Source organism: Onychostruthus taczanowskii, unplaced genomic scaffold (genome assembly GCF_017590055.1).
Source record: "Onychostruthus taczanowskii isolate IOZ18803 unplaced genomic scaffold, ASM1759005v1 scaffold32, whole genome shotgun sequence".
In the NCBI taxonomy this organism is placed as follows: Eukaryota; Metazoa; Chordata; class Aves; order Passeriformes; family Passeridae; genus Onychostruthus; species Onychostruthus taczanowskii.
Genome location: NW_024500572.1, coordinates 3,798,135 through 3,823,248, shown reverse-complemented (window position 1 = coordinate 3,823,248; position 25,114 = coordinate 3,798,135). Strand labels below are relative to the sequence as shown.

General features: G+C 45.3%; 1 protein-coding gene across 1 annotated transcript; it reads right to left on the bottom strand.

Moving 5' to 3' along the window:
* Positions 1-1,509: 1,509 nt before the first annotated feature.
* PTPN11 (protein tyrosine phosphatase non-receptor type 11) lies at positions 1,510-21,043 on the bottom strand. Its single transcript, XM_041410175.1, has 16 exons — positions 21,024-21,043; positions 20,523-20,645; positions 19,325-19,519; positions 18,110-18,302; positions 16,937-17,053; positions 16,355-16,468; positions 13,492-13,588; positions 12,768-12,847; positions 12,507-12,665; positions 9,580-9,711; positions 8,373-8,527; positions 7,742-7,809; positions 7,460-7,611; positions 5,371-5,483; positions 5,046-5,147; positions 1,510-4,726 (listed from the first exon to the last, which is right to left on the bottom strand). Exons 1-15 carry the CDS (start codon positions 21,026-21,028, stop codon positions 5,078-5,080), a joined length of 1,773 nt encoding a protein of 590 aa, XP_041266109.1. The 5' UTR covers positions 21,029-21,043; the 3' UTR covers positions 1,510-4,726; positions 5,046-5,077.
* Between the last annotated feature and the right edge of the window lie 4,071 nt (positions 21,044-25,114).

Genomic DNA, 25,114 nt, shown 5'->3' with positions numbered 1-25,114 from the left:
GAGACACCAAGTGTCACCCCAGCACCATCACTTTCAATCTTCGTCAAAGTTCTCAGACTGGAACAGACCCTCCCTCCTCTCCTTCCCTTTTTCCCTCTCTCCCTCCCTCCCCAGCCCTGGCAGGGATTATAAAACTCCCAGAGATGGATGCAAACTGTTGGATGTGTTCATAAAAACAAATCAATCCATCTTCCCCTGTGGGATAATCGCCTTAGAGCCAAGCTGCTGCTCCACAGAGCTCCCGGCCTCCTTTGGATCGCAGGGCTCTGACTCCTTCCTGCCATTCCACTGGATTATCCCTGGGATGTGCCTTTGCCACGAGATTAAAGCTTGTTTTACTCCAGATTCTGCTGCTGTTCAACCAGCACTGCTCAGGCTGAGCTGATTTATTCCCTGGAAAGTTTCTGTTCTGTTTTTAACGCTCAGCCCCGAATGCGGGATCAAGGGAGAGGCAACACTCGGTGGGATCTCCCTGGAATTCAAACTCCTTCGTGCAGGCTGACTTCTGGGATCAACAACAGCAAGAACATCCCTGGTGGGAACATTCCAAATGGATTTGAGAAGTAAAAACCAGTCCTGATGGAGGTAAGATATGGAAAACCTCAGGGCAGGCATTTGCTCCTCTGCTCTGGCCTTGGGGAAGGGACACTTTGGGAAGTGTCTGGCTCCAGGTGTGAGGGACCAGGAATGCTGAGAGCTCTGGAAGTGTGGCAGGAGCAGCTGGCAGAGGAGCCTGGGACAGAATCCAGCTCCTGCTGCAAGCACCAACTCCTCCTTGGAGTCCCTGCATGGGGCTGGCAGGAGAAAACCTCGGAAACAACAGAGCCCCAAAAACAAACGGAGCAAGAGGTGGAAGATGGAAGGAAGGAGCAGCAGGAGTGGGAGCAACAGCTCCTCTCCCTCATCCCAGGAGAGCTGGCTGTGGCTGAATGGGATGTGGAGAGAGAAAGAACAGGATTGTCCTTCCTTCCTTCCCAATTCCAGCTGATCCTACACAAAGAGCAAGAGGAGAGGCCAAGCCCCATCCAGCTCTGAGCACGGAATCACAGAATCCTGGAATGGTTTGGGTTGGAAGGGAGCCTAAGGATCATCCAGCTCCAGCCCCTGCCACCATCCCAGGGTGCTCCAAGCCCTGTCCAACCTGGCCTCGGACTCTTCCAGGGATGGGGCAGCCACAGCTGCTCTGGGAATTCTAACCCCACCCTCCCAGGGAAGAATTTCTTCCCAATATCCCATCCTTGGTGCCTGCATGTGGAGAACACAGGGACTGACAAATCATGGTAAGAAAATGATTTTTATTTCTTTACTTTTTTTTTTTTTCTATTTTGAATTTCTTTTTTTCCCTTTTTTTTTTTTTTAATGGAATTTCTGCTGTTTACAGATATGGTTTATTCCTGATAACACAGCTTGGCAGCAATTAAAAAAAAAAAAAAAAACCAAACCAAACCCACTGCAACTGAATTAAATCCCATAAATACCAGCCCAGAAAACAATGGACAACCACCACTATTTCTATACAGGAACTATTATTTAATGTCACATTTTGACAACTGTAAATGGGCTACAGACTGTGGGCAAAAGGCAAGAGGTGAAATCTTTTTGAAACACCAGATGTAGAATAAACAGCTCATTTCTCAACATTTACATGATTCACATCAAATTGATGACATCCTAAATGTATTCCTTCTAAAGGATAGAAATTTTGCAATAAAATATTACATTTCATTTAATACTCTGGTACAATACTTCATACATTGCAGGACAAAAAAAAAAAATGCAAGGCCTATTCCACCTAATAAGATCCTTTTTCATTAGTCTTTAGTACTGCAATAAAAAAAAAATCACAGTAATGTCATAAATAAACAGGCTTGAAATTATTCATTACCTTTCACTATTGAAAAGGGAGAAATGAACAATTAATTTGAAATAATGGAGTTATGGCTAGAAAATCTAAGCCTGACAACACATCTTAGTCCCAGCTGCAAATTTCCTCAGCCCTACAACAAAAAAAAAAGGAACAGGTTGGATACCTTTGTTAGCTGTGTCCTGGTTAATCGTGTCTCAAACACATCTTTTAGGAGGAAAAAAGGAAAGTTTGGTCAGGATTAATAGAACCAATCAGGCCTAACAGGAATTAGCTGAAATTAAGGTGTATTTCTCTAAAACATTCAGTAAATGAAGTCTGCAGCAAATTCACACTGGCATCAATCATTGTGCCTTGGGAGTTGGGGTAAATTTCCCTCGTGGGACAAAGGCTTCTCCAAGAGAACCCTGGGATCCCTCTTCCATCCCTGCTCCAGAACAAGCTCAGCCAGCACTGCTTCCAACTGAATTCCCCAAACCTGGGAATCCCTGAATCCCACGCACTGATCTCCCCTGAACCAAAGGATGTTTCTCTTTGTTGCTTCATCTGCCAGAACCCCAAAGTCATTTGCTGGAATTAATGCAGGAGATGCTTTAAGAACCCTCCCTGCCTCTGGTGACAGATTTTAGGGTGCAGGGGCACCACCAGCACCCAACAGAGGTTCAGAAAGGAGAATTTATTCCCTTAGTCACAATCTTTCAGATCCTGCTCTCCCCTCACTGACATTCCCCCACCATGTGCTCCCCAGGATTCCCACACATTCTGCAGCAAGAGCTCCCTGCTCCCAAGGAGAACAATTCCAAATAAAAGCCTCCAGAGGCAGGCTCTGAGTGAGGCCAGGAGGCCACGTTGTGCTGACTGCTGCTTGCACAGGTCCAGCTTTTAAGACACTTCACATGAACTGAGTGCAGAGATTTGAGATTCCCTCAGGATCCTTCCCTCCTTTCTCCTGACTTTTCCCCCCTGACTTGCCAGTTTGGAGCAGAGCGGCTCCAAACCCCACCTGGGTGTGTCCCCACCTCGCTCCGACCTCTGAAGCGCAGAATTTGACTCTGCACAGAGTTTGAGGCAAATATTTAATTACTCCATGCAAATGTCAACACTTCCAAGTGATCCCTGTTCAGCAGGAGGGAGCTGGGAACAGGGACAGGCTGGCAGGAGATGGAGAACAGCAATCTCACTACCAAATCACCCCATTTCTCTCTCCTCATCATCTATTCCAGTCTAGGAAGGGCACAAGGATTCAGGGCTAGAGCATAAGGCTGTGACAGTCAAACACATTTATGGTGTGCTGGTGACAAGAGTTCCAAAAAATCAAGCCCCAAAGCCCCGAAAGACAAAAAGGACAAGAGGCCAAGGAACAAAACTCTGCTTAATATTAATGAAGCACCTCCATTCAGTCCAAACAAACTGCTCAAATATTGGAATTTGCAAAGCACTGAGGACCAGGTGATGGCATCTCCCACTTCACCTCTCACAAAGCTGCGTGAATTACATTCCAGGCTCCAGCACAATTCCACCAGGAAGGCAAATAACCCCATTCCAGAGACACAGGGAGCTCAGGCATCCTGTGTGAGGATGGGAATCACTCCTCAACACCACTGAAGTCCCAGAATGTCCCCAAAACCAGGGACAAGGTGCTGGGGAGACACCAGGCCCCACTCCTTGGGTCTGCTCCTGCCATCCATGGCTCCAAGGGGAGCTGCTGGTCCAGGACAGAGCCAGGGGAAGGAGTTACATGGAAGCTCACCAGATCTTCCTTGGGGAGTCTCTGGAAGAGGCTTTGTCTCCCTGACAATGGTTCCAGGTGGTTTTCCATGGCGTTGGGACAGGAAGGTCCAGGCAGCTCCCAAAGGCACTTGGGGTGGGACAGTGCCCCCAGTGTGGCCTCGCTGCTCGGGTCCCACCAGGAATCCTGGGATCCCTGCTTCCCTAAACATCCAGGAGGCTCCTCCACAGCTTCCACATCCCCAGCACAGGGGCAGGAGGGTTCCCTGACACCAGCACTGGGTTACTGGTTTCACTGGGTTTAACATCCTGCAACTTCTTAATTAATACCTGAATTCTACCGGTTCAGTCTCATTTAATGGAGCACAAAGTCACCACAGAGTGTCCTCACAAACCACCCCCAGGTCACTGAGTCTCCTGAAGGACACAAGGAATTTCTATTCTGGGCACAGATCACGGAAAAGAAACTTTGTTTGATGTAAAAGCAACTTTGCATAAATTCCTCCAAAATAGCCCATCCAGCCTCACAGCAAAATTGGAATCAAAGCCACCAATTATCACAAAAAAAGCACCTTCATCTCAAGAACTGCTCACCCCAGGAAGCTCAGTCTGAGTTTGAAATGTATCAGGACTAATTTGATCATGCACTTGGTTCTATCCACGCTGGTGATCCACTGTTTTCCAACAATCCACATTGTTCCCATCAGTATTTTACATTTCATGTCACGGATTTATCCGTGGCATTGCTCTCCCACCACCCACCCCCCACCCAAGTGCCCCCCAAAAACCCCCACAACTGCTCAAATAAGGAAAAAAAAAAAACCCACTAACAGCCATACTGTGAAACCAAAATACTATTTAAAAAAACAAATGGATGACAGTCCAACAGTTTGCAGGATTCAAAACTGACTCTACAAAGTAATTGTCTACCTTGTAGAAAGGATTTCCTTTTATTTGGAAAACGAGCAATTGGAAATTGGAGAGAAGAGATAAAAACAATCTTTAGATGCTCTGAAGTTTTGCCTACTGAAGGATTAAAACCGTAAATAAAAAGGTACCAAGCCCTCAGAGTTCACTGCTCACGTGAAGCTTCTTCCATCTCTTTCTTGACCTTTTTAACAACCATTTTCATGTCTGGGAAAGGAAAAAAAAATGAAGAATTATTGAGGAAAAAACCCAGCAGTTGTTTCTTATTCAGGCATTGTACAGAAGTGCTCAGTTTTGACTCAATAAAGCTTAAACTCAACCCAAAGTCTCAACCCTGGCTTAGAAACTGTGTGGGTGCTTTGGCAGTAAAAGGTGAGATTGTGTATGAAGGTCATTAAAATTAAATTTAAATTAGCTTTTGGAACTCAGGCACCCTAAGGAGAAAAATTCCAAGCATTTTGGGCATTCCTGGGTGCATTTTCTCCCAAGCCAGGCTGAACACAGCCCCTCCTCTGGCCATACACACCTGCCTTGGCCTGGAAGGCTCTGAACATCTTCTCATCTGAAACTCTTCTGCTGCTGCATCAGCCCCACATTTTCATATACTCTAGCACTATCTTCTCTCATTCTGAAATGAAACCAGGATTTAGAGTCCCACCAATCTCATTTGAGACCAAAAAAAAAAAAAAAATCCTATAATACACACCACATAATTCAGGGACAATTAGTTTTACTTATTTTCAGAGGAAAGCCCAGCACAGCAGGGCAGGTTCTGGGGTAACTCAGCCTCGTTTGAGGTCTCTGAAGATGAGACAGAACAGCTCAAAAGCTGAGGGCAGGACTGGACTTACTCTGGACACGTTGGGGTTGGGGTGCAGGGGGGGAGAGGGCTCTGATCCCCGCTCGTCTGGTCCGATAACGAATATTTAATGTTTGTGTACTCGTGACCTTTCCTCTTGCTCTTCTGTGAAGCAAAACACACAACAAAAAGCCAGGTTTGGGGTTAATCCCAGCAACCAATCATTGAGGCAGTGCAGCAATTCCACCCGTGGGTGTTTTTAGGTTTGTCTGTGAGGAGAGAGCTCAGTCCTGCAGTGAGTGCATCCCTGAGCACACCTAAAGCTTGGCTCCAGCTCTTGGTGAGACAAAACAAGAAAATCCCCATTTTCCCCCATGCCACCATCTCCAGCAGAACACAGCAACCCTCTGAATGCACTCAATCCTCATGTCCTTGGCAGAAAACTCCCCATTTCATTCTTGAGCAGCCAGTGGGCTTCCCACTGACCTTATTTCCAGCTCGGAGCTGGGGCCAAGGGAGCGACACCGTTGTTTGCAGGAGCTCTAATAAAATAATATCTGAGCCCATTAGGTTTGATATAAAAAGCAGCCAAGCTGTTATTTGGATTCTGCACATATGCTCCAGGCTGCAGCCAATTGTGCTGGCACCCAGCTCCAGATCCTGCCAGGGAACTACACCAGGAAAGAAACAGGAGATGGATTTTTCCTTTTTGCAGGCATTCACAATGCCTGCAAACACTGAAACCTACAAGGTAGAAATTGAAGTTTTGCAGAGAATTTGGGGTTTGGGAATGGGGTTGTGGGTTTATTTGGGGTTTTATAATGCTGCAACAAGTTCTGAGGGATGACCCAATCTCACAGCAGAGACTGGCGGAACCTCCGGGGAGTTCTGGCTCCTGAATTCCCATTAAGAACATTCCTGGGATTGAAGCTTTTCCAGGATGGTCTCCTGAAACTCATTCTGGTGATTTTTAAATCACTCTTAGCCAGGATTTATGACAAAGCTGTCCTGAGCAGTTTGTGGGAACACAGCTTGGGAAACGCTTTGTTGAGCAAACCTGGATTTGCTTCATTGAACAAAGTCTGGCAGACAAAGATGGATTGGTGGACACATGGAAGGCAGGATTTGTGGGATGGACCACAAGGACATATTGTAGGAACCAGCTGATAAAGAGGAACTAACTCAGTAAGTGTTGGAAAGTGCCCAGCAGGGAAAAAGAGACTAAAAAGAGTAAAAACATGGACTAATTAGCATAGAAAGTAAAAGGTACAAATCCCAGCTGCTCTGAGGTCAGGGCAGGGAGCAGCAGGGACAGGGAGAAAACATCAGCTCTTTATCAGAAAACCAGGAAACTGCTGTAAAACCCACCAGAACAGGAGTGCAAGGAATTCCCTGAACAGGAAGGGGCAGGGGAAGGTCTTTGTGGCTGTCACCACTTATTCCCAAATATTTCTGATCCTTCCACACTCCTGGAAGTGCTTTTTGTTGGACACCACCCTCGCCCTTTCATTTTCCACTCCAAGAAACTGATTTCCTAGCAATAAACTCCCAAAATTGGAATTGGAGTGATCAGCATTTGATTTTCCCCTTTGAGGAATGCAGGGAACAAGTTCTGAAATCTCTTTAAAACACAAAGAGCAGGAGGTTCTGCTTTAATTAACAGACCCTTATCTTTTATTCTTCCTCCACAGGAAATTTGATAACAGGAAGGAAATTTAAGACCTGGGGACAGGGAGGGTAGGAGAGAATTCCACCTAAATTAAGGAGAGAATTCCACCTAATATTTTAAAGAGAAAATTCCACTCAGTAATTTAAGGATAGGATTGCACTCAATAATGTAAGGAGAGGATTCCAATTGATAATTTAAGGAGAGGATTCCACCTGATAATTTAAGGAGAGGATTCCACTTAACACTTTAGGGAGAGGATTCTACACAATGTTTTAAGAAGATTTCACCTGATAATTTAAGGAGAGGATTCCACCTGACAATTTATTTAATTCTTAAGCACAATGAACCGAAATCCAGGAAACAGTTCACACCTTCAGACCCAGCCTTCCCACAACAAAATCCCCACAAAAATCCCTGCTGCTCCCTGCTGGAATCCTGCCCCGTTCCTGTTGGATATTTGGGATGGACCCACCTGCTCCTCCTCGATCCTGCGCTGGAGGGTCTCGATGTAGTGCTGCACTGCCATGTAAATGAACCTGTACTGGGCCTCTGTCTGCACCATCCCTGAGCGCTGGGACCTCACCATCTGGATGGTCTTGGGGACATCGATGTCACAGTCCACCCCTGGGGACATCCACGGCATTGGGAAGAGCAGGAAAAGAGCCACGGTGAGGGTGGAGCTCACCTGAATCCTCCAGCAGCATTCCTGGGGGGGATCCATGAGCAGGCAGGGGAATCAAAGGGTTAAAGGTACCTTTCTCTCGGATGATGTCAATGAGGATGTCAATGACAATGAAAGTTCCTGTTCGCCCAATCCCAGCACTGGAAGAAGGGGGAAAAAAAGGGAATTTCATTGTTTTGGTCTTTCTGAATGCACAGCAAAATCCCAGGCAAAGGAATTCTGGCGTTAGAAGACAGGAGGTTTCAAAATTATAGCCAGGGGCTTCCAAATTCCGGCCAGAGTCAAACCAGAGACCTCAGGGAAGGCACAGAAATCAGCACTTCTGTCCCTCAGTGTTTATAAACACCCCTGAATCAGAAAAAACCTGTAAGGTCAGATCTAACATTTCCTTGCCTAAAAAGAATCTCATTTACAAGCTGAGAACATCCAAAAAGGACAGAGCCCTCACAGGTGGCATGAGATGCCAGAATTCCCATGATCCTGCACTTGGAATGCTCCAGCCAGGTCCCATCTTCTCAGCCAACAGCAGAAATTGTCATTTATCCAAAGGTTCACACCCTGAAATCCCTTCTCTGTGCCACCCACCCAGAATGTGACATTGTACAGACAGAAAACAAGGAATTCTCAGCAATTTCCAGGGAAAGTTGTTCTTTTTAAAGGTCTCAGCTCCCTGGGCCAACGGGAGGAGTGTCAGGAGCCTCACCTGCAGTGGACCACGACAGGTCCTGCATCAGGGATGCTCTCCTGCTTGTGGTGCACCTCCTCCAGGAAATCCAGGACGCCTCCGGGGTCGCTGGGGACGCCGTGGTCGGGCCAGGTCCTGAAGTGGTACTGCCACACCGTCCTCTCTGTGTTCCCCTGCAGCACCAGGGACACAAACCCTGCTGCTCAAAACCCAGCTCCTCACGGGGCGCAGCTGAGCCCCCCAAATCCAACCTGAGCACAGCACCCACAGCTCCACAAATCCCAAAGGAGGGAACAAGTCAGGGCTCTCCCTGGCCTGGCACATCGGTCACTAAATCCCACAAAGTAAAATATCCCAGAGGCCAGGGGAGAAGACAAGATTCCTGTACTCCAAAGGTAAGTGGAGATTTTTGGAATATACCATTGAAGGGAAAATTCCTCTCTGAGAGCATTAAATCCTGCCAGGGCAGCTCCCAGCTAAGAAGCAACATCTCTATGTTCAGTTTTGTAATCAATTCCCATAATTCTGCTTTTTTAGGGAGGTCCATCCAGGCTTGATGAAGTAAAATAAATGCCAAGACTTCTGCTGCAGGAGGAGGGAATTTTTCCCTTCAAGCACCCAGAATTCTGCTTGGCCACATCTCCCTTTCCAGTGCCTCCTTCCCTAAGTTTGAAATACAGAGATTCACATCCAGCAGCTAAAATTTCAGCAGGCAAACCTTAAGAAAGGGAGGTTTGCTGTGACAGGAATCTATCCCCAATTCCCTTGGTTTGCTTCTCCTCCCTGAGCCAAACTGTTCCTTAACAGGAAGTGCCATTTCCACACTGCTTTCTCACCTTTTTTATCCCTTCCCTTAAGTGAATTTTCCACACCCCAAACCCACACACAACTTTTCCTTTCAATGCAACCATTTCCACGAGAGAGCAAATGGCTGGCTGGATTGAAGTGTCCTCAATTAAAAGCATTATCCCTCCTCCTGATTCCCTGCAAGCCCTGCAGCAGTTCCTCTCCTGCCAAAAGCTGCTTAGGTAGGAGAATCTTCAATTATCCCAAGGGCAAAGAGAAAGATGGATGGAACTGAACGTGGAGCTTCAAAGAAAGGCAGAGCTCCATTTACTCATCTCCGAGTGCTTTTATTGATTCCAGAGAAATGGGCTAATCCTAACATTTTTCCTTTGGTGTTCCACAAGCTGAGCTAAAAGGACAGAGTTCCTCTTGTACTCACCTGGCCAACCTTGGAAAGTTTCAGCTCTCTCAGGGTGTAATCGTGTGCTGCACTCTCCTTCACGTTCCGGACACGCATCACTCCGTACTCCTTCAGGGAATATTCATCTGGCCAGTACTTGACACACTTACTCTGCAAGATTTCAAATTATATACAAAAAAAACCAACAAAAAGAAAAGGAAAAATCAGGCTGGAAAAAAAGGCTGGTTTGCAAACTGGTTAACTAAACCCTGAAGCTTTTATTTCAGAGTCCACAGAGGACAACCAGCTGATGAGGTAAAGATCATTTTAATGGGAAGGTTCTCCTCTCCATAACAACCATTGGATAATTTCAGACAGGTACAGAACACCTCTCCTCTTAGCACATTTTGGAATATTTTGTGCCTGGGTATTTTCAAAACTTGGAGATTAAAATTCTGCTTTTTGTACCCCAGTCATAGGTCTCAAAATACAGAATTCCATCAGAATTCAGTCCCACAGCCCAAACCCTACAGGCTGCAAAAGAAGTAAAGGTCAAAGGTATAAATCATTCCCAGTGGAAATAAAACTTGGATATTTTCACTTCCATGGCTTGCAGCAGGAAGGGCTGACACAGCTCTGGTTCCATCACCAAAGAGGGTTCAGGCTCCTGCAAAGGAAGCTGTTCATGGTCTGTAGCTCCTAAAATGCAGAGTTTTTGGTGTGCTGCTGCTGCTGCTCAAGATCAAGATTATCTTTGCCCAGGGATAAATTCCATCACTGAGGAATAGATTCACCTATCAGCACTTGGATTTGGCTCCTGTGAGAGGTCAGGAATGAGCAACTCCTGGGAATGCAGCATCACAGCAGAAATTACTGTAGGAGCAGCTTCTAGAAGAAATTACTGTAGGAGCAGCTTCTAGACCAAATACCAGGTCCTACAGAGCAATAGGTCTATTTACAGTTATTCTGAAATTCAGGAAAAAACATGACACAGGGAAGCTCCTTCTGCCAGCCCAAGGCAGAGGAAGATGGCTGAACACATGCCCACGTAGGCAACAAGATGCTTCTCTGCTATTTTTGCCCTTCTTTCCCTGTCACAAGGGGAGAAACTGAATCAAATACTCTGAAACTGAAGCAAATACACTGATTTTGGGGGGTGCCAACAGAAATAACTTGCAGTTTTCAATGCAGAGCTCTGAGCAGTTGGTAGAGCAAGTCTGAACAGCAACATGACATTAAAATAGGCTTTACTCTGCTGGAAGGGTTGCTGAACTGCCTCCAAAACCCCAAAACTCCTTTAATTTCTAAGGATTTGCTGCTGCTGCACTTTAAAGCACATCCAGGACTTGATGCAGGGCTGGGATGTTCCACAGTTCCTCCCTTCCTCAGGCTATGGAGGCAGCTCTGCTGCAAAGGGTTCTCTCCTCCTGCAAACAGCTTGGCCTGAGATAAAAAAGCTTTGATTTGATATCAGGACAGTATTTGCAATTCTGTAAGAAGTGAAATAGGCATCACAAAACAATCAAGGGTACAGAAAGAAGAAGCAATGCAGCAGTGATGAATTAAAGAGTTTTCTCCAGCAAAAAGGCTGAGCAAACTTTGGGAAGAAAAATGGAGAAACTGCAGAAGAGCAGAGGCCATTCAGGAGGTTCTTAAAAAAATAATAAATAACTTGAAGGAAGAAAGGTGTATTCAAATCAACTCTGCCAAAACAACTCCATAATTTATTTCTCCTCTTCCAAAACAAAGATTATCACTGGGAAGGGGGAGCTTCTCCCTCCTTCAGTGAATTCTCAGGAAGGAAACACAAATCCTGTCCCTTTATCAGGGTGATGAAGTGGCAGAACTTTACAAAGACTAAAAAAAAGATCCACAGGACAAAGTCAAAGACTAAAAGCAATACACAAGACAAAGTCTAATGGCTCCAACAAACAGCACCACTGGCAGCTTTGTCACCTTAATTAGGGAGAGAATCCTGTAAAATTTTCTGTATTTGTCTTCAATCCACAGACACAAAGTTTCTGGGGGTAAGGAACCCCTGCAATCATCAGTCACAGAAAAACCTCAGTTCTTAATTTGATTTTTTTCCACAAGTGATGCTCCCCTAAAAAGGCAACAGCTTTCTATTCAGAAACAGATAATGAGGATATGGAAAAAGGTAAAAACGTGGATAATAGTGTGTGGAAGAAGCAGAGAAACTTTGAAAGAAAAGGAGAGAGAAGAGACAGTGTTTATGAAACAGAAAAAAGATCAGAAGCAAAAAATTCCAAAGATAAATCCTTACAATCCCCAGGAAGCTGTGTGTGGCTGCTGCCAGGATATCAATGTTCAACTATTCCTATTCTTTCCTGCCTTGTATCATTAGAAACCAGAAACAAATTAAAATATCCCCAGGTTTGCCAGAGGCCAGGGGAGAAGACAAGATTCCTGTACTCCAAAGGTAAGTGGAGATTTTTGGAATATACCATTGAAGGGAAAATTCCTCTCTGAGAGCATTAAATCCTGCCAGGGCAGCTCCCAGCTAAGAAGCAACATCTCTATGTTCAGTTTTGTAATAATCAAATCCCAGAATTCTGCTTTTTTAGGGAGGTCCATCCAGGCTTGATGAAGTAAAATAAATGCCAAGACTTCTGCTGCAGGAGGAGGGAATTTTTCCCTTCAAGCACCCAGAATTCTGCTTGGCCAATCTCCCTTTCCAGTGCCTTCTTCCCTAAGTTTGAAATACAGAGATTCACATCCAGCAGCTAAAATTTCAGCAGGCAAACCTTAAGAAAGGGATGTGACAGGAATCTATACCCAATTCCCACAGGCACCAATAAAAAGGACACTCAGCACCTTCCAGAGCTCCAAGGAATCCTGCCTCACACCAGATTCCTGCCATAAATCAATTTATCCCTGTCAGTTCAGCTCCTACTTGTACTCAAATGTCAGGGCCTTTCCCAAAGCCAGCTGGAGTCTGGTTTTACCTTTCCTCTTTCCACTTCTTTCGTGGTCATGACAATAACTCGGGAATTCTCCTGGAACACCATCCTCCAGAAATCATTCACCGTGTTCTGCAGGCAGCCTTGGGTAGCAATGTAACTTTTTTTTGGCTTGGAGTTGTTGCACTTGGTTTCAAACTCAGGCTAGAGGGGAAAAAAAAACCCGAGCAATTCAACAAATTGTGTGTGACAAGGGAATCCAAGATTCCCTTGGATTTAGGGAAGAGCAGGTGGGAATCCACTCACCATAATAATATTAGCATTGATATAGTCTGAAACAGGTTCATTGGGATCACCATCGTGGAGAACAACTCTGGTGTGATCAACTGCAAAAATACACATGGATGTCAAGAACTTGCATTCCACAGCTGTGACCACATAGCAGCTATTAATTAATTATCAAACTTATTACTAAGTGATCAAAATATTCCAAATTGACTGTTTTGCTTCCTTCAAACAAGTGCTCTGGTGTGATCAACTGCAAAAATACACATGGATGTCAAGAACTTGCATTCCACAGCTGTAGCTATTAATTAATTATCAAACTTAGTAAATAAGTTATCAGAATATTCCAAATTGACTGCTTTGCTTCCTTCAAACAAGTGCTGTGACCAGCTGGACCAAAACATGTCCATGTCCTGGGAATTCAGGAACACAGGGACCCTCAAACACCAAGCCTTGGGATTTGCATGTTGCAGTTCTGTCCCCCAAAGAAATCCTCTTAAATTTAAGTATTCCAGACTGTTGAGTTGAAGGATATGAGCCTTTTAAATTAAGATAAAAACCAATACTGCAAATATCTACAAAGTGCAAATATGTGAACCCGAATTGGAAATCACAGGATAATCCTGATAAGAGGGGAAATTATCATTAAAGAGAAGTCAAAGGCCAGTGGTATTTAATTAACCCTGTATTAATGAGGCAAATAAACCAGAGGAACAATAAATGGCAATGAAGGGTCGATACTTACAGGGTAAAATGTTTTTGTATCTATTTTTGTTCTTGTTTTCCTGGCGCTGCCCTTCCTTACGGCTGTAGAGGAGTTTGCATTCCTGCTGCTGCAAAGTCTGAGGGGAAAGCACACACAAGGAGGCTCAAAAAAAGCAGGATGGACTGGCCCATGCTCACAGCAATCCCTTCTCCCAGAGAAAAGGGAGGAGAGGGGCTTTAGGTGACTGCAAATGGGTTACCCATAAATTATCCCAGTGAAGGAACAAGCTGGAGTGGGGATTTCTGGAACACAAAGTCCCAGGGACAGCAGCAATTCAGTACTTGCACAGCCAGGCTGTTCATGGCAAATCTCCCCACTCCCAAAGCTCCCTGGAGCTGGAGGCACCAGGATCCCAGTGCTTTGCTCCAAGTTTTCATCCCCAAAGCACTTCTGGCCCCACTAAAAGGAACACTCAGGTTTTGGAAGCTGTTCCCCCTCATCATTCCCACCTCCAGCCTCTTGCTGTTATTTAACTGGCACATTTGCTCACTCCTGTCTCAGTCTGATACTCCCTCACTTAACGACCTTGGATAATTAGGCTGACCCTAAAGCCAGGGAAAGCAAAAGAAATGGAAGAGATGCAAAGTTTCAAGCTTGTGGCAAAGGGCAAGAAAGAGCCCCCAAAGCATTGCCTGTGGAATTCCAGGCAAAAGGACTGGGAGCTAAACTTTCCCAGCAAGTTAAAGAATTGGAGCAATTAAATGTGTGTGGAAACCACATCTTCCTTCCTAGAGTTAATTATCATTGCTTGGAGCATCCCTGAGGACAAATCCATGAGCAGCAGCGACTCCCAACAAGCCCATTCAGAGCTGGAACAACACAACCATAAATCTGAATATTCTCCACTTCACTACAACATCTCAGCACGAAGCTCAGAAATAACCATTTTTCAGAAGGAAAAACACTACAAGGGCTGTCAACATTCCTGTCTGATGGTTCCTGGGACAAGAGGTTCATTCCTGCCTGGAGACAAGTAATTTAAATTCACCATCTGGGCTGGCAGCTCCTGAACAGCACAGACAGGGATCCATGGACAACCTGGAGTGTGCTCCCCTCTCCTGCCACCATGGAGGACAGCTGGAGCTTCCCTGAGGGGAATGGAAAACAGGGCACTAAAACTGCTAGGAGAGGGCTTCATTCCCATAAAAATGAGGGTTAGTGCTGACCTCACTGACAGCAGCAAAGGGGAAAAAGAAGTGCAATGTCCCACAGGTAAAATTCTTCATTGATTTGTTTTTCCTGCTAGACTTTTCCTTCTGTAAGGAAAACACTTTGCTTCTAAGGCCACACTGAGAAATCCACTTCAAGAAAAATTTATTCAACGTGCAGCAGAGGTCAGGAAAGAACTGTGAATTAATAGCTCAGTTGTATTTTGCCAAACCAACAATCCCTTCCCACACACATGACCTCTGCTGACTTCCTTCCCTCTCCAGATGGAATTCTGGCCATTCTGACTATTCAGCAGCCCTGGATCAAGGACTGTCCCCTCTCTCTGGAAAGAGAAAGGAGAAAACTTAATCCTCATTTTATCATTTCCCAATGCCATCACCTCACCATCTGATATTCCCCTCACACACCTCTGTGCTAATTCCTTCACTTTTCATGGATTAGTTTTCCTTCTCCTGGCAATAATCAGAGCACACTGGACAGTACATTTAGCTAATGGATATTTCTGATCAAAGAGGGTTTCTCCAAGGATGGTCACCTTGCAAATCCATCACTATTCAGGAAGTTTCTCAAACCAGCCTGTCTGGAGCTCCCTGAGCACTTCCCAGTTTCCTGTTGCCATCTGCTGGTGGAATTCCAGACTCCACTGGTGGTTACGTGTGTGAGGTATAAACCAGTCCATTATATCCAGCATGGAGTGCTCCAGACCAGGCTGGATGGGGCTTGGAGGAACCTGGGATAGTGGAAGGTGTCCCTGTCCATGGCAGGGGGTGGGGTAGGATGGGATTTAAGGTCCCTCACAACCCAAATCATTCCACTACTCCAGGTTGCTCCAAGCCCCAGCCAATCTGGTGTTTAACACTTCCAGGGATGGGACACCCACAGCTTCTCTGGGAAGAGTTTCTTCCAAATTCTAGAAGGATTTCTTTCCAATATCCCATCTACACTCCTTCTAGTTTGAAGTCATTCCCCCTGTCCTGTCCCTACACACTCTTCCTGGAAGAAAGACTTTGCCTGCAGAGAGAAATGAAACACCAAAACAAACCAAAATTAAACCTCCAGAAGTCCAAGAAATGTATATAATCCACATTGTTTCATCATAGAGCTTTCTACCACTTCCCAATTGCTTTAATATTCCCAAAAATGAGCATCAAAAAGCCCCAAGGACAAGTGCAATGGATGGACTGAGAAATGGAAGTGTCCCTAAAAAAATGGTTCCCAACTTCCCAAACAGCAGAAGGAATTGGAAGGATTGTCCTGGTGGGACAAACACAGGAGGCTCCCTCTTGGTGGGAAGGATATCCAGGAGGATATCCTGGATTAAAAGCACTCTGAGAATCAAGGAAAAAAGGCAAATATTTCAAGCCACAAGAGTGGAGCTCCCTGAAGATGGGAGCAAAACCAGGGATCTGAGGTGATGGAGAGGAGAGTGGGAAGGATATCCAGGAGGATATCCTGGATTAAAAGCACTCTGAGAATCAAGGAAAAAAGGCAAATATTTCAAGCCACAAGAGTGGAGCTGGCAAAGCCCTGGAGATGGGACCAAAACCAGGTATCTGAGGTGGCAGAGAGGGGGAAACAGCAGGAAGGCAGAACCCAACATGACTTTGGCAGTGTGAGAGTGAGCACTGGAGGAAACACTGGAGGAAACATTCCTTGGAATGTAAGGAATTACCTCAAACTCTTCCCAGAAGCCCTGCTTGACTTTATCCGTGGTCTCTGCCAGTTTGCTGAGCTCCCTGACTCGGCTCTCGATCTCGGCAGCGTTGATCCGGGTGGTGTTCAGGGGCTGGGGGACAGACCCCAAACAGCACAGGGTCAGCAAAGAACAACCATGGAAACACAATTCAAACACAACTCCACTAAGATGAGGATATTTTAATGGGAATTTTAGGATCAAGGCATTTTTTTGGATGTCAGAGTTTTGGAATTCAAGCAAAGGGCAGTGAGGAAGGGGATGGTGAACAGTTGCTTTTCAAGTCTCACAGTTTTTATTTAATTATTCATTTAATTATTTAATGCATTAAATTGTCTCATTTCTGGACATGCCCTGCAACTCCTACAGACCAGGATGACATCAGGAAATTCTTCACATCAGAGACAACAATTTATCTCTTCACAAGCCTACCAAAAATTGCTCCCATTGAAATGACTTTTTCATGCATTTCATGAAGCTTAACTCCTGATTTTTTGCCTCAGAAAAAAAAAAAAAATACCCTGGAGGTGGCAAAGCTCAGGGGTGGCCTGTCCTTCTCACCTGTTTGAGTTGCAACACAGTGCCCAAAGTCTCCACCATGGGGTTCTTCTTGTAATGCTCCACCAGATCTGTCAGAGAGTCAAACTTCTCCCCTCCACCAACGTCATATTTGAGATCCTGAAAAGACAAATGCTCCTCCAAATAAATGCACTTCCCACCACCACAGCCACAGCACTTCTAGGCTGTGCCCTGCATCAGAAATAACCTCCAAAATTAAGTGTAGAAGGCTCTATGAAATCCTTCTGCTAAAGGATAGAACTTTAATAAATAGAAACACAGACACAAAGCAGGACATCCCCTTTTTTTACCATCTTGAAAATCGGTTTATCTGCTTTTTTAGAAAGCTGATTCCCTCTGAACCAGGCTTCAGGCAGCTCTGGAGCTACAGGATAAGAATCCAGGAATTAGGGATTTGATTTCCAAAATTAAGTGTATGATTGGGTCCTGAAAGGCTGGTACTGCCTGGCACCATCCCTATTTTAAAGAAGCAAATGCCAAATTATTTTCCTTAAAGGCATAAATGCTAACTGCAAATCAGAGAGGTTTTCTTGAAAAAACAAACATATTCTGGTAATTCAGCATTTACAGTCCTGGTGGGTCATTTCTACCTCCAAACGACTTCTGTTACTGTATTTTAGGGGGTTTTATATAATTTAGTTATTGCACTGCCTTTGGGCACAATAGAAGTAAAAGAGAATAAGAAAAATCCATGGTTTTCTTTAAAAAGTCCGTGATTATTTTTTAAATAGCAACCCATAGAGATACATCAAATATCAAAACTGTAATTTAATAATATTTCAGTGAAGAACTACCTTATGCTAAACAGAAGATTTAGATTTCAGGGCATTCCTTGGAGTGAACACTCGTTTTCACAGACTGTTGATCATCTATCAGGTGTAACTGCCTGAACTGACAGGAGAGAGACATCTGTGGATAGATCTCCACTTATCCAATCACTCCTATTTTGATAGAATCCATCCAGGAGACTCCCTGAGCACAGCAAAGTGTGATTTGAGCCAGAAGGCCCTGACAGGAGCCAGTCAGCCAAAAAATATTGGAATTTTGATGCCATCAAAGGAGTCATTTTGATCAAAGGGATGACCTGCAGCAAGCCCAGGGAAAAGGGGAATGCATCCAGAGCTCCTGGGCCCATGGATTCCCTGCTTTTCCTACCTGGCAGTGGATCATGACGTGTGTCACTTTGGATTTGCCATCGTTGCTCTCTCCTTTGTCATCCCCTGTCCTCACAGAAAGGACAAAGTCCCCAGGGTGGCTCTGGCTCTCCCTCACCAGGAAGCTGCCATGTTTTCCTTTCTCTGTCAAGAGTTTCTCAGCTTCTCTCCCAGAGAGATGCCCGTGAAACCACCTGGAAATGAAGTGACATAGAGGGAGACACCCTGCTTAGCATTCCAGCTGAATCCACTTGCTCAAGGTGTTTATGATGAAATTTAATCCTTCTGTTCACTCAGCAACAGCCAGGTCTAGGGCTGTTTTACTCAGCTGGTAAAAATAATAAATAAAATAAGCTTTTAGTCCAGGTGCACAGCAGTGAGGACAGAAACACTTCAAAGCACTTCCACGGAGTTTCCTACAAGCTTCCAGTGAAGCTTTGATTTGGATCCTTCACAATAATCCAAATAAACACCAGGTTACACTCCAACCTTCCCCTCAGTCAAAGCATTCATTCTTCTTTTACTTCCTTCATGAGACTTTCCTGATAAACTTGTCCTCACCCTTCTATCCCATTAAAAACTGCAGAGGATAATCCCAGCAATCCCAATTATTCAGAAAATAGGGCCAAAAAAACATTAATCCTCCCCACCTCTGTTAAGGCATTCTGAGGAGTGAGAGAACTCGTTTGAATATTTTTCCTCATAATTTCACTTCTAGGAATAAACAGGTATCTACTGGTTTAGTTCTGACCCCTGACATTTCCTCAAATCCAGAGTCTCAAATTCTCCTTATTAACCACGCTCCTCAAAACAGGAGTTTGAGGAATCTGAGGATTTGTATGGCCTTCACTTTCTACCCACTGCTAGGAAAAGCACAAAAAGTTATGCCCAGAAGTATCCCTGGGAATTCCTTGCAGCAGCACCAACATCAGGAGAACTTCTCCAATTACACATTCTCCCAGTAAAAGTAAAGGGAATTATGCCCTCTTTTTCAGTCCTGTCCCACCCAAGGAAAAATGCTGAAGGGAACAGGTTCTGAGGCTTGGACTGCTTCACCTTTAACCACATTTATTTATCTATTTTGCAAGGAACCTCCCTGAAACAAATCCAAGGTTGTGGCCACCCTTTTCCCAGCTGGAGGCTGAGTGTGAAGAGGGATAAACACAGCATTTATTAAGAAGCACGAGGATATTTGAGGTTCCACCACTTCTCTGACCTTTCTGAGGTGGGATCAGCACAGTTGAGGGGATATTTCAGCTCTATGACATCTCCATTCTTTTCCTTGAGCTGCCCATGGTGTTCCATGTAGTACTGCACCAGCTCAGCCAGCGTGGCAAACTTCTCTCCCCCGTAGAGGTCATAGTAGTCACCTGTGTTCTGGATCTTGATGTGGGTGACAGCTCCAGTTCGTCTGAGATTTGAAAGACAGGACACAAAACCCCTTCCCAAGTCAGCTGATCAATCAATCAATCACTTTTATATTTGGTGATGCCTGAGGTGGAGAGATCCATATTCACAATTCCAGCATGGAGCTACTGCTCCTCTGCCCACCAGCCAGGGAGAACAGGAGAACAGTTCTGTGCTGGAGGCAGCGTAAACCCTGCAGCCTCAGCAGCCCCACCAGAAATCCCACAGACCAACACAAAATCCCCCACACAAGCACAAGGGTGGAGGGTGAGAGGAACTGAATAATCTGGAGAGCCAGCAGAGCTGGTTTGCTCTTTCTCCAGAATTCCCACCAGCTCCTGAGGTCTCTCCCTCAGGAAACATTTGCCTTTGCCTGGTGCCACAGGCTCGAATACTGAGGAAGAGCAGCTCCCAGCAGGAATCCCCTCCTGTGCCACAAGGCCTGTTATCTCACAAGTCTCCAAGCAGCACAACTCTTATCACCAATCCCACTTTTCCCTTTTCCTTTATCTACTTCCTCTTGCTGTCTTTTCCCCATCCCTACCACACAGTGTCAGGGGATGACTGTCACAGAAGGCCTATTTTGGAAGCTGAAAAAGCCACAGTTGCCCTTAAAAACTTGCTGACTTTTCCTGTACAAGGAGAGTCTGGATTTCCTGCTGGATCACTAATTCCCAGCACCTCTGCTCCTTCCAGTTGGTTATCAAATGGATTTGCAAAGGGCTAAAAGCAATGTTATTATCAACATATTTCTGTTTCCCCTGAGCATTTTTGTCCTGCTGTAAAATCAGAATTCACTCCCCTCCAATCTAGAGCCGGGTAAAAGTATTTGAGAAGCTCTCCAGGGAAAATGGGAAAAAAAGAAGAGTGAAAAGTGAATAAGGCTAAAAAGTGACCAGAGCATTCTTTCACCTCTTTCAAGAAGCTCATCCACTATTTCCCCACAGGACAGCAGCAAATTAAGATCATTACCAACCTGGGGCAAGACTGGCAAGAGCCAAACTCACCTAACAGAGAGTGTGAAGTCTCCTGGGTTACTTTTGCTGGGCCGTGCCAAGAAGCTGCCATCGACTCCTCTTGTTAACAGCAGGTTTTCTGCCTCCACCCCAGTGATATTTGGATGAAACCATCTACAAGAGGTTAAAAATAAAGAAAGTTAATAAATAAACAGCAGGTTTTCAGAGTTAACTCACACAGAGCAATCTGACAGCTTCCAAACTGAGTTTTGCACCTAAATTAATAGTTCGTTATTAGTTTCATATTGCAACTTTATATACTGCAACTTTTTGTAAACATAAGAATTACACTTATCCCCACTCTGACTGCCTGGATTAAAATGATATCAAAGGTACACAACATAAACACAGACCAGAAGTGGTATTTCCTTACTCCAGCAAAACACAGAACACAAAGAAACCGAAAGACAAACAGGAAAAATACCTAAAAATAAAACAAAACATCCAAAGTGACACTTGACAACATTTTGAAGGTTAAAAACTGAACAAAACCTCATGGTTTAGGGCACAGCTGAGGGGGTCAGGAAGGAACTCCCTGCGTGGACACCCCACTGCTCTTCCTCCCAGGGATGTGGAGCCGGGGTCGGATCTGTCCTGTTTAAATACAACCCCAGAGGAATCTCCTATTGATCCTCACCACCCACAAACTGCCCTCAATGACTATCCCAGAGCCCAGGCAGAGCTGGGGCTGGGCTGTGGCCAGCAGCTCCGTGTCCCCACCTCTGGCATTGACTTTGGAGACTTTATTTGGAGCCACTCGGTGTCACCACTGCCTCTGCTCTTATCTGGAATTCACCCATTTTTATTGCAGCCCTGAAGGAGTTCTGCACAAAAGGGCTTGGTGAGGGTTTTAGAAGGCAAATTCTAAGAATGAACCGTTGGGTGTGAGCACCCCAACCTCAGCTCTGTCACCTTTGCACTTGGCAATTAAAAATCAGCTTTAATTTTCAGAGTTAAATCCTCATTCTTGCATGCTGAAAGAACCCAGCCTGCTCCTCTCTGTTCGCCTCTGGGTCTTTCCAAAGTACAACAAAATATATCCAAAAAGCTCCACAGCCAGGCTCATCACAGAGAGAGGAGTGTTATATCCAGAAAAATGGAACAGCATTCCTGATCCTTCCTGATCCAGTCAGCATTTCAGGCTAAATTGCTAAATCAGCAAAATATGAGAGCCAGGTCTAAATTTAGGGTTATTATTTCAATTGTTGCAGCAATTCCTTCTCTACTCAAAAGTTGCCAATATTCCCACCAAAGCCTTCTCCAGAGCATTCTCTTCAGAAATGTTCTGGAGTTTTAGGATTCTAGAAAATCCAAATCTCTAGCAAGTCATTCAAATGGGAATTAGGATCCATTTCAGAAGTAAACTGTGTGAATCTTCTTGTGAATCTTTTTTTCCCCTAGTCAATAATATTCTACTTGCACCATGAAAATCTAGTGAATAGTCCCCATCTTTCACTGAAGAACAACACAGAAAATATCAAATTTATGCACACAACATGGAAAGAACTATTCAAAAATACTTCCAAATTATCACAGCAAATGGGAATGAACTAATGAATAATGTTTATCTAATGATTATTCAGAGATCAAGGAAAGTTCTCACAAAAGAAACTGCACAAGCATCAGTACCTGGCATGAATAGAACATTAAATAACTTATTTCAGCCCACAACAGGTTGCCTGGAGAAGGTGATCATATATTTGCCACATTTCCACTCCCAAAATTTTACTTCCATTAGCAGAAAACAAAAACAAAAGTAAAAAAACAAACAAAACAAAAAATGTGCAGTAGTAACTTGAACAGTTTGCAAGCTTTTTAAATATGCACGGGATTCAAGAGAAACCTTGGTAAATTTTGGAGTTTATAGCAAAAAAATTCTAAACAGGAAGAAGAAGGATAAATTATTGGGATTGCTTCTTCAGATTTATTATACTGACATTCCATAAACTTCAACCAATGGAATATCTTCTGTATCCCACTCTGAACTTTAAGGAAGTAGCTATCCATGAGCTGTTGCAGCAAAAGAAAAATAATAATTTATGTACAGAGGTAACTACAAATAACCTGCTATTTAACCAGCATTTAAAGGAGAGGTTAAACACACAATAGGTGGTTCAAACCCCCAAAATCTCTCTCCCACATCCACACAAAGATGCCAAGAGCCAAGTGCAGCAAAGCCAAGCTACACCTGGGAGGGTTTCTGGCACTTTATGTAACTCTGGCTCTGCTGGCACCGCGCCCTCCTGCTCCCTCAGCTCCGTATTTTTGGCTTTGAGTAGGAAGCTGCATTTGTCAGGCACCCCAAATAGCAGAATGGGGGTGTCAGTGATCCCTGCCAGCGGTTCCGGGAGGATCCTCCTTGAAGTGCTGCCATCCCCTGTGCTCCCAACCTTTGCTGCAGCCCTTCCAAACTGGGAGGGGACAGCCGAGGGCCAGCGCTCACCAGTGACACCCCCCCACAAGCCAGGACCTGCTCTCACGCTTCCTTTTATAGGGATGGAATGCATTTTGGGCTTTTTATCCTCTTTTCCCTGCCCATGTTCCTGGCAGCAGGTGCAGAGCTGCCCCGGCCAAGGGCAGTAAATACAATCCCAGAAGTTGCCCAAGCCCACGCCCTCGTCAAAGTGGCTCCTCACCATCCCTCCCGCAGCAATTCCCACTCAGGGGCTTGCAGTACACCACTGCCAGCCCATAATTAGCTGACAGCAAGGTGGAAATGTTGGTAAGAAAGGAAGCAGTGAAACAGCAGGGGTTTGTTTATAAAAGGGGATCAAAAGACAGGGGGTATCAGCAAAGCAAGGAACCTTCTGATGGAAAAAGAAAAAAAAAAAACAACCCATGGTGGAAAATCCACCCTTCCCAAAATTATCCCTCTTTTGTTATTGTGGTCCAGCAGGATCTGTGCTCCCCAAGTCACACACTGCCAGCACATTTCTCTCTTTACCAAACCCAAAGAAATAAATCAATACAATTTTCCATGCAGTGATTGGGTTTTTCAATCACCTTTGCAAGAGCAAAGGAGAGATGAAATCAGTTCTGTCTCAGCTGTCACAGCCACAGCACTGGGGATGTGCTGACGGGTACTTTAATTACTCCTATTTATAGGCTCATCAGTTGATATTTCCCAGCTTTTTTCAGTCTCCCTCACAAGTAACAATTCAGGGCTCCGAGCAGAGTAACAGGATTGTTCTGGCAAGGAGGAAGTTCACAGCGTTGCCAAAAGGTAACTTGTAGCCTTGTTCCCAGTGTGAGCAGGGACACCCAGAGAACACAACATAGACTAAAAAACCTCCATACAGGTCAAAAAAACCCAAATCCTACTGTAAATGGCCATGGATCAAAACCAATTCATCCAGATTCACCATCTTGAGGAGAAAAGAGAGGACAACTTACCCTTGGAGAAATGATAATTTAATAGGTATTATTTTTATAGAGGTGAATAAACTGAAATTGTGGCTGCCCCATCCCTGGAAGAGTCCAAGGTCAGGCTGGGGCTTGGAGGAACCTGGGATAGTGGAAGGTGTGGAAGGGGGTGGAATGGGATAAGATTTATGATCCCTTCCAACCCAGACCATTCTGGGAATCTCAGAATAGGTAACCCAAATCCTACTGTAAATGGCCATGGATCAAAACCAATTCATCCAGATTCACCATCTTGAGGAGAAAAGAGAGGACAACTTACCCTTGGAGAAATGATAATTTAATAGGTATTATTTTTATAGAGGTGAATAAACTGAAATTGTGGCTGCCCCATCCCTGGAAGAGTCCAAGGTCAGGCTGGGGCTTGGAGGAACCTGGGATAGTGGAAGGGGGTGGAATGGGATGAGATTTATGATCCCTTCCAACCCAAACCATTCTGGGAATCTCAGAATAGGCCTGGTTAAAAGGATAAATACATTTATAGCATTTTCTATGGCAATAATTGCCCTAAAGCCTAACGTTCACCCAAATCTCTGAGCCCAAAAGGACACTGGGTATCAGACAAACATCAAAATCCATTAAGGACAGTAAGAAGCTACAACAAAGAAATGGGTTTGGCTGTTTGTCGTCGTGCTTCGGCAACGCCACAGGGGTTTGAAATGAGAGCGAACTCTGGTAACTGATTAAGAACGCAGGTGTGGGGAGCCCAGGGACGCTCCTTTCGTAGCTGGGCCGTGTTGTAGGCTCGGTAAATCAGCGCTGCTGGCCCTCGATGGAACGCGAACCCCCGGTACTGAGCAGGTCCCACTCGGGAACAATTCATCCATGGGGACACTCACTTGAACCCCCCAAACCGGGGGCGCAGCGGGAGCTCGGAGAGACTCGAATCCACCCGATCCCTCCAGCCCCGGGAGGCTCCCGTGGGAACGGGCGGGGAGCGGGGACATCCCCCGGGAAGGAGCGGGGTGGGGGCTGCGGGAGGGGAACATCCCCCGGGCACAGACGGGAGGGGGCTCCGGGAGATCCCCGCGGGAGCGGGCGCGGTGGGCGCTGCCGGGGCGGCTCCCGGGGCTCCAGCCCGCCCGCACGGAACAGCCCCGGCCCCGCACTCCCGGCAGCGGGCGCGGAGGCGCCCCAGAAGCCGCGGCCCCTGCCCGCCGCCC

Bases quoted from the DNA above. Each gene is read 5' to 3' on its own strand.
- PTPN11 (XM_041410175.1), bottom strand. The intron at 17,054-18,109 runs GTAGGAAAAGCA...TTGTCTTTTCAG, and splicing joins ACGTCATGATCCACTGCCAG to GATCTCAAATATGACGTTGG. The intron at 12,666-12,767 runs GTGAGTGGATTC...TTTCCCCTCTAG, and splicing joins TCAATGCTAATATTATTATG to CCTGAGTTTGAAACCAAGTG.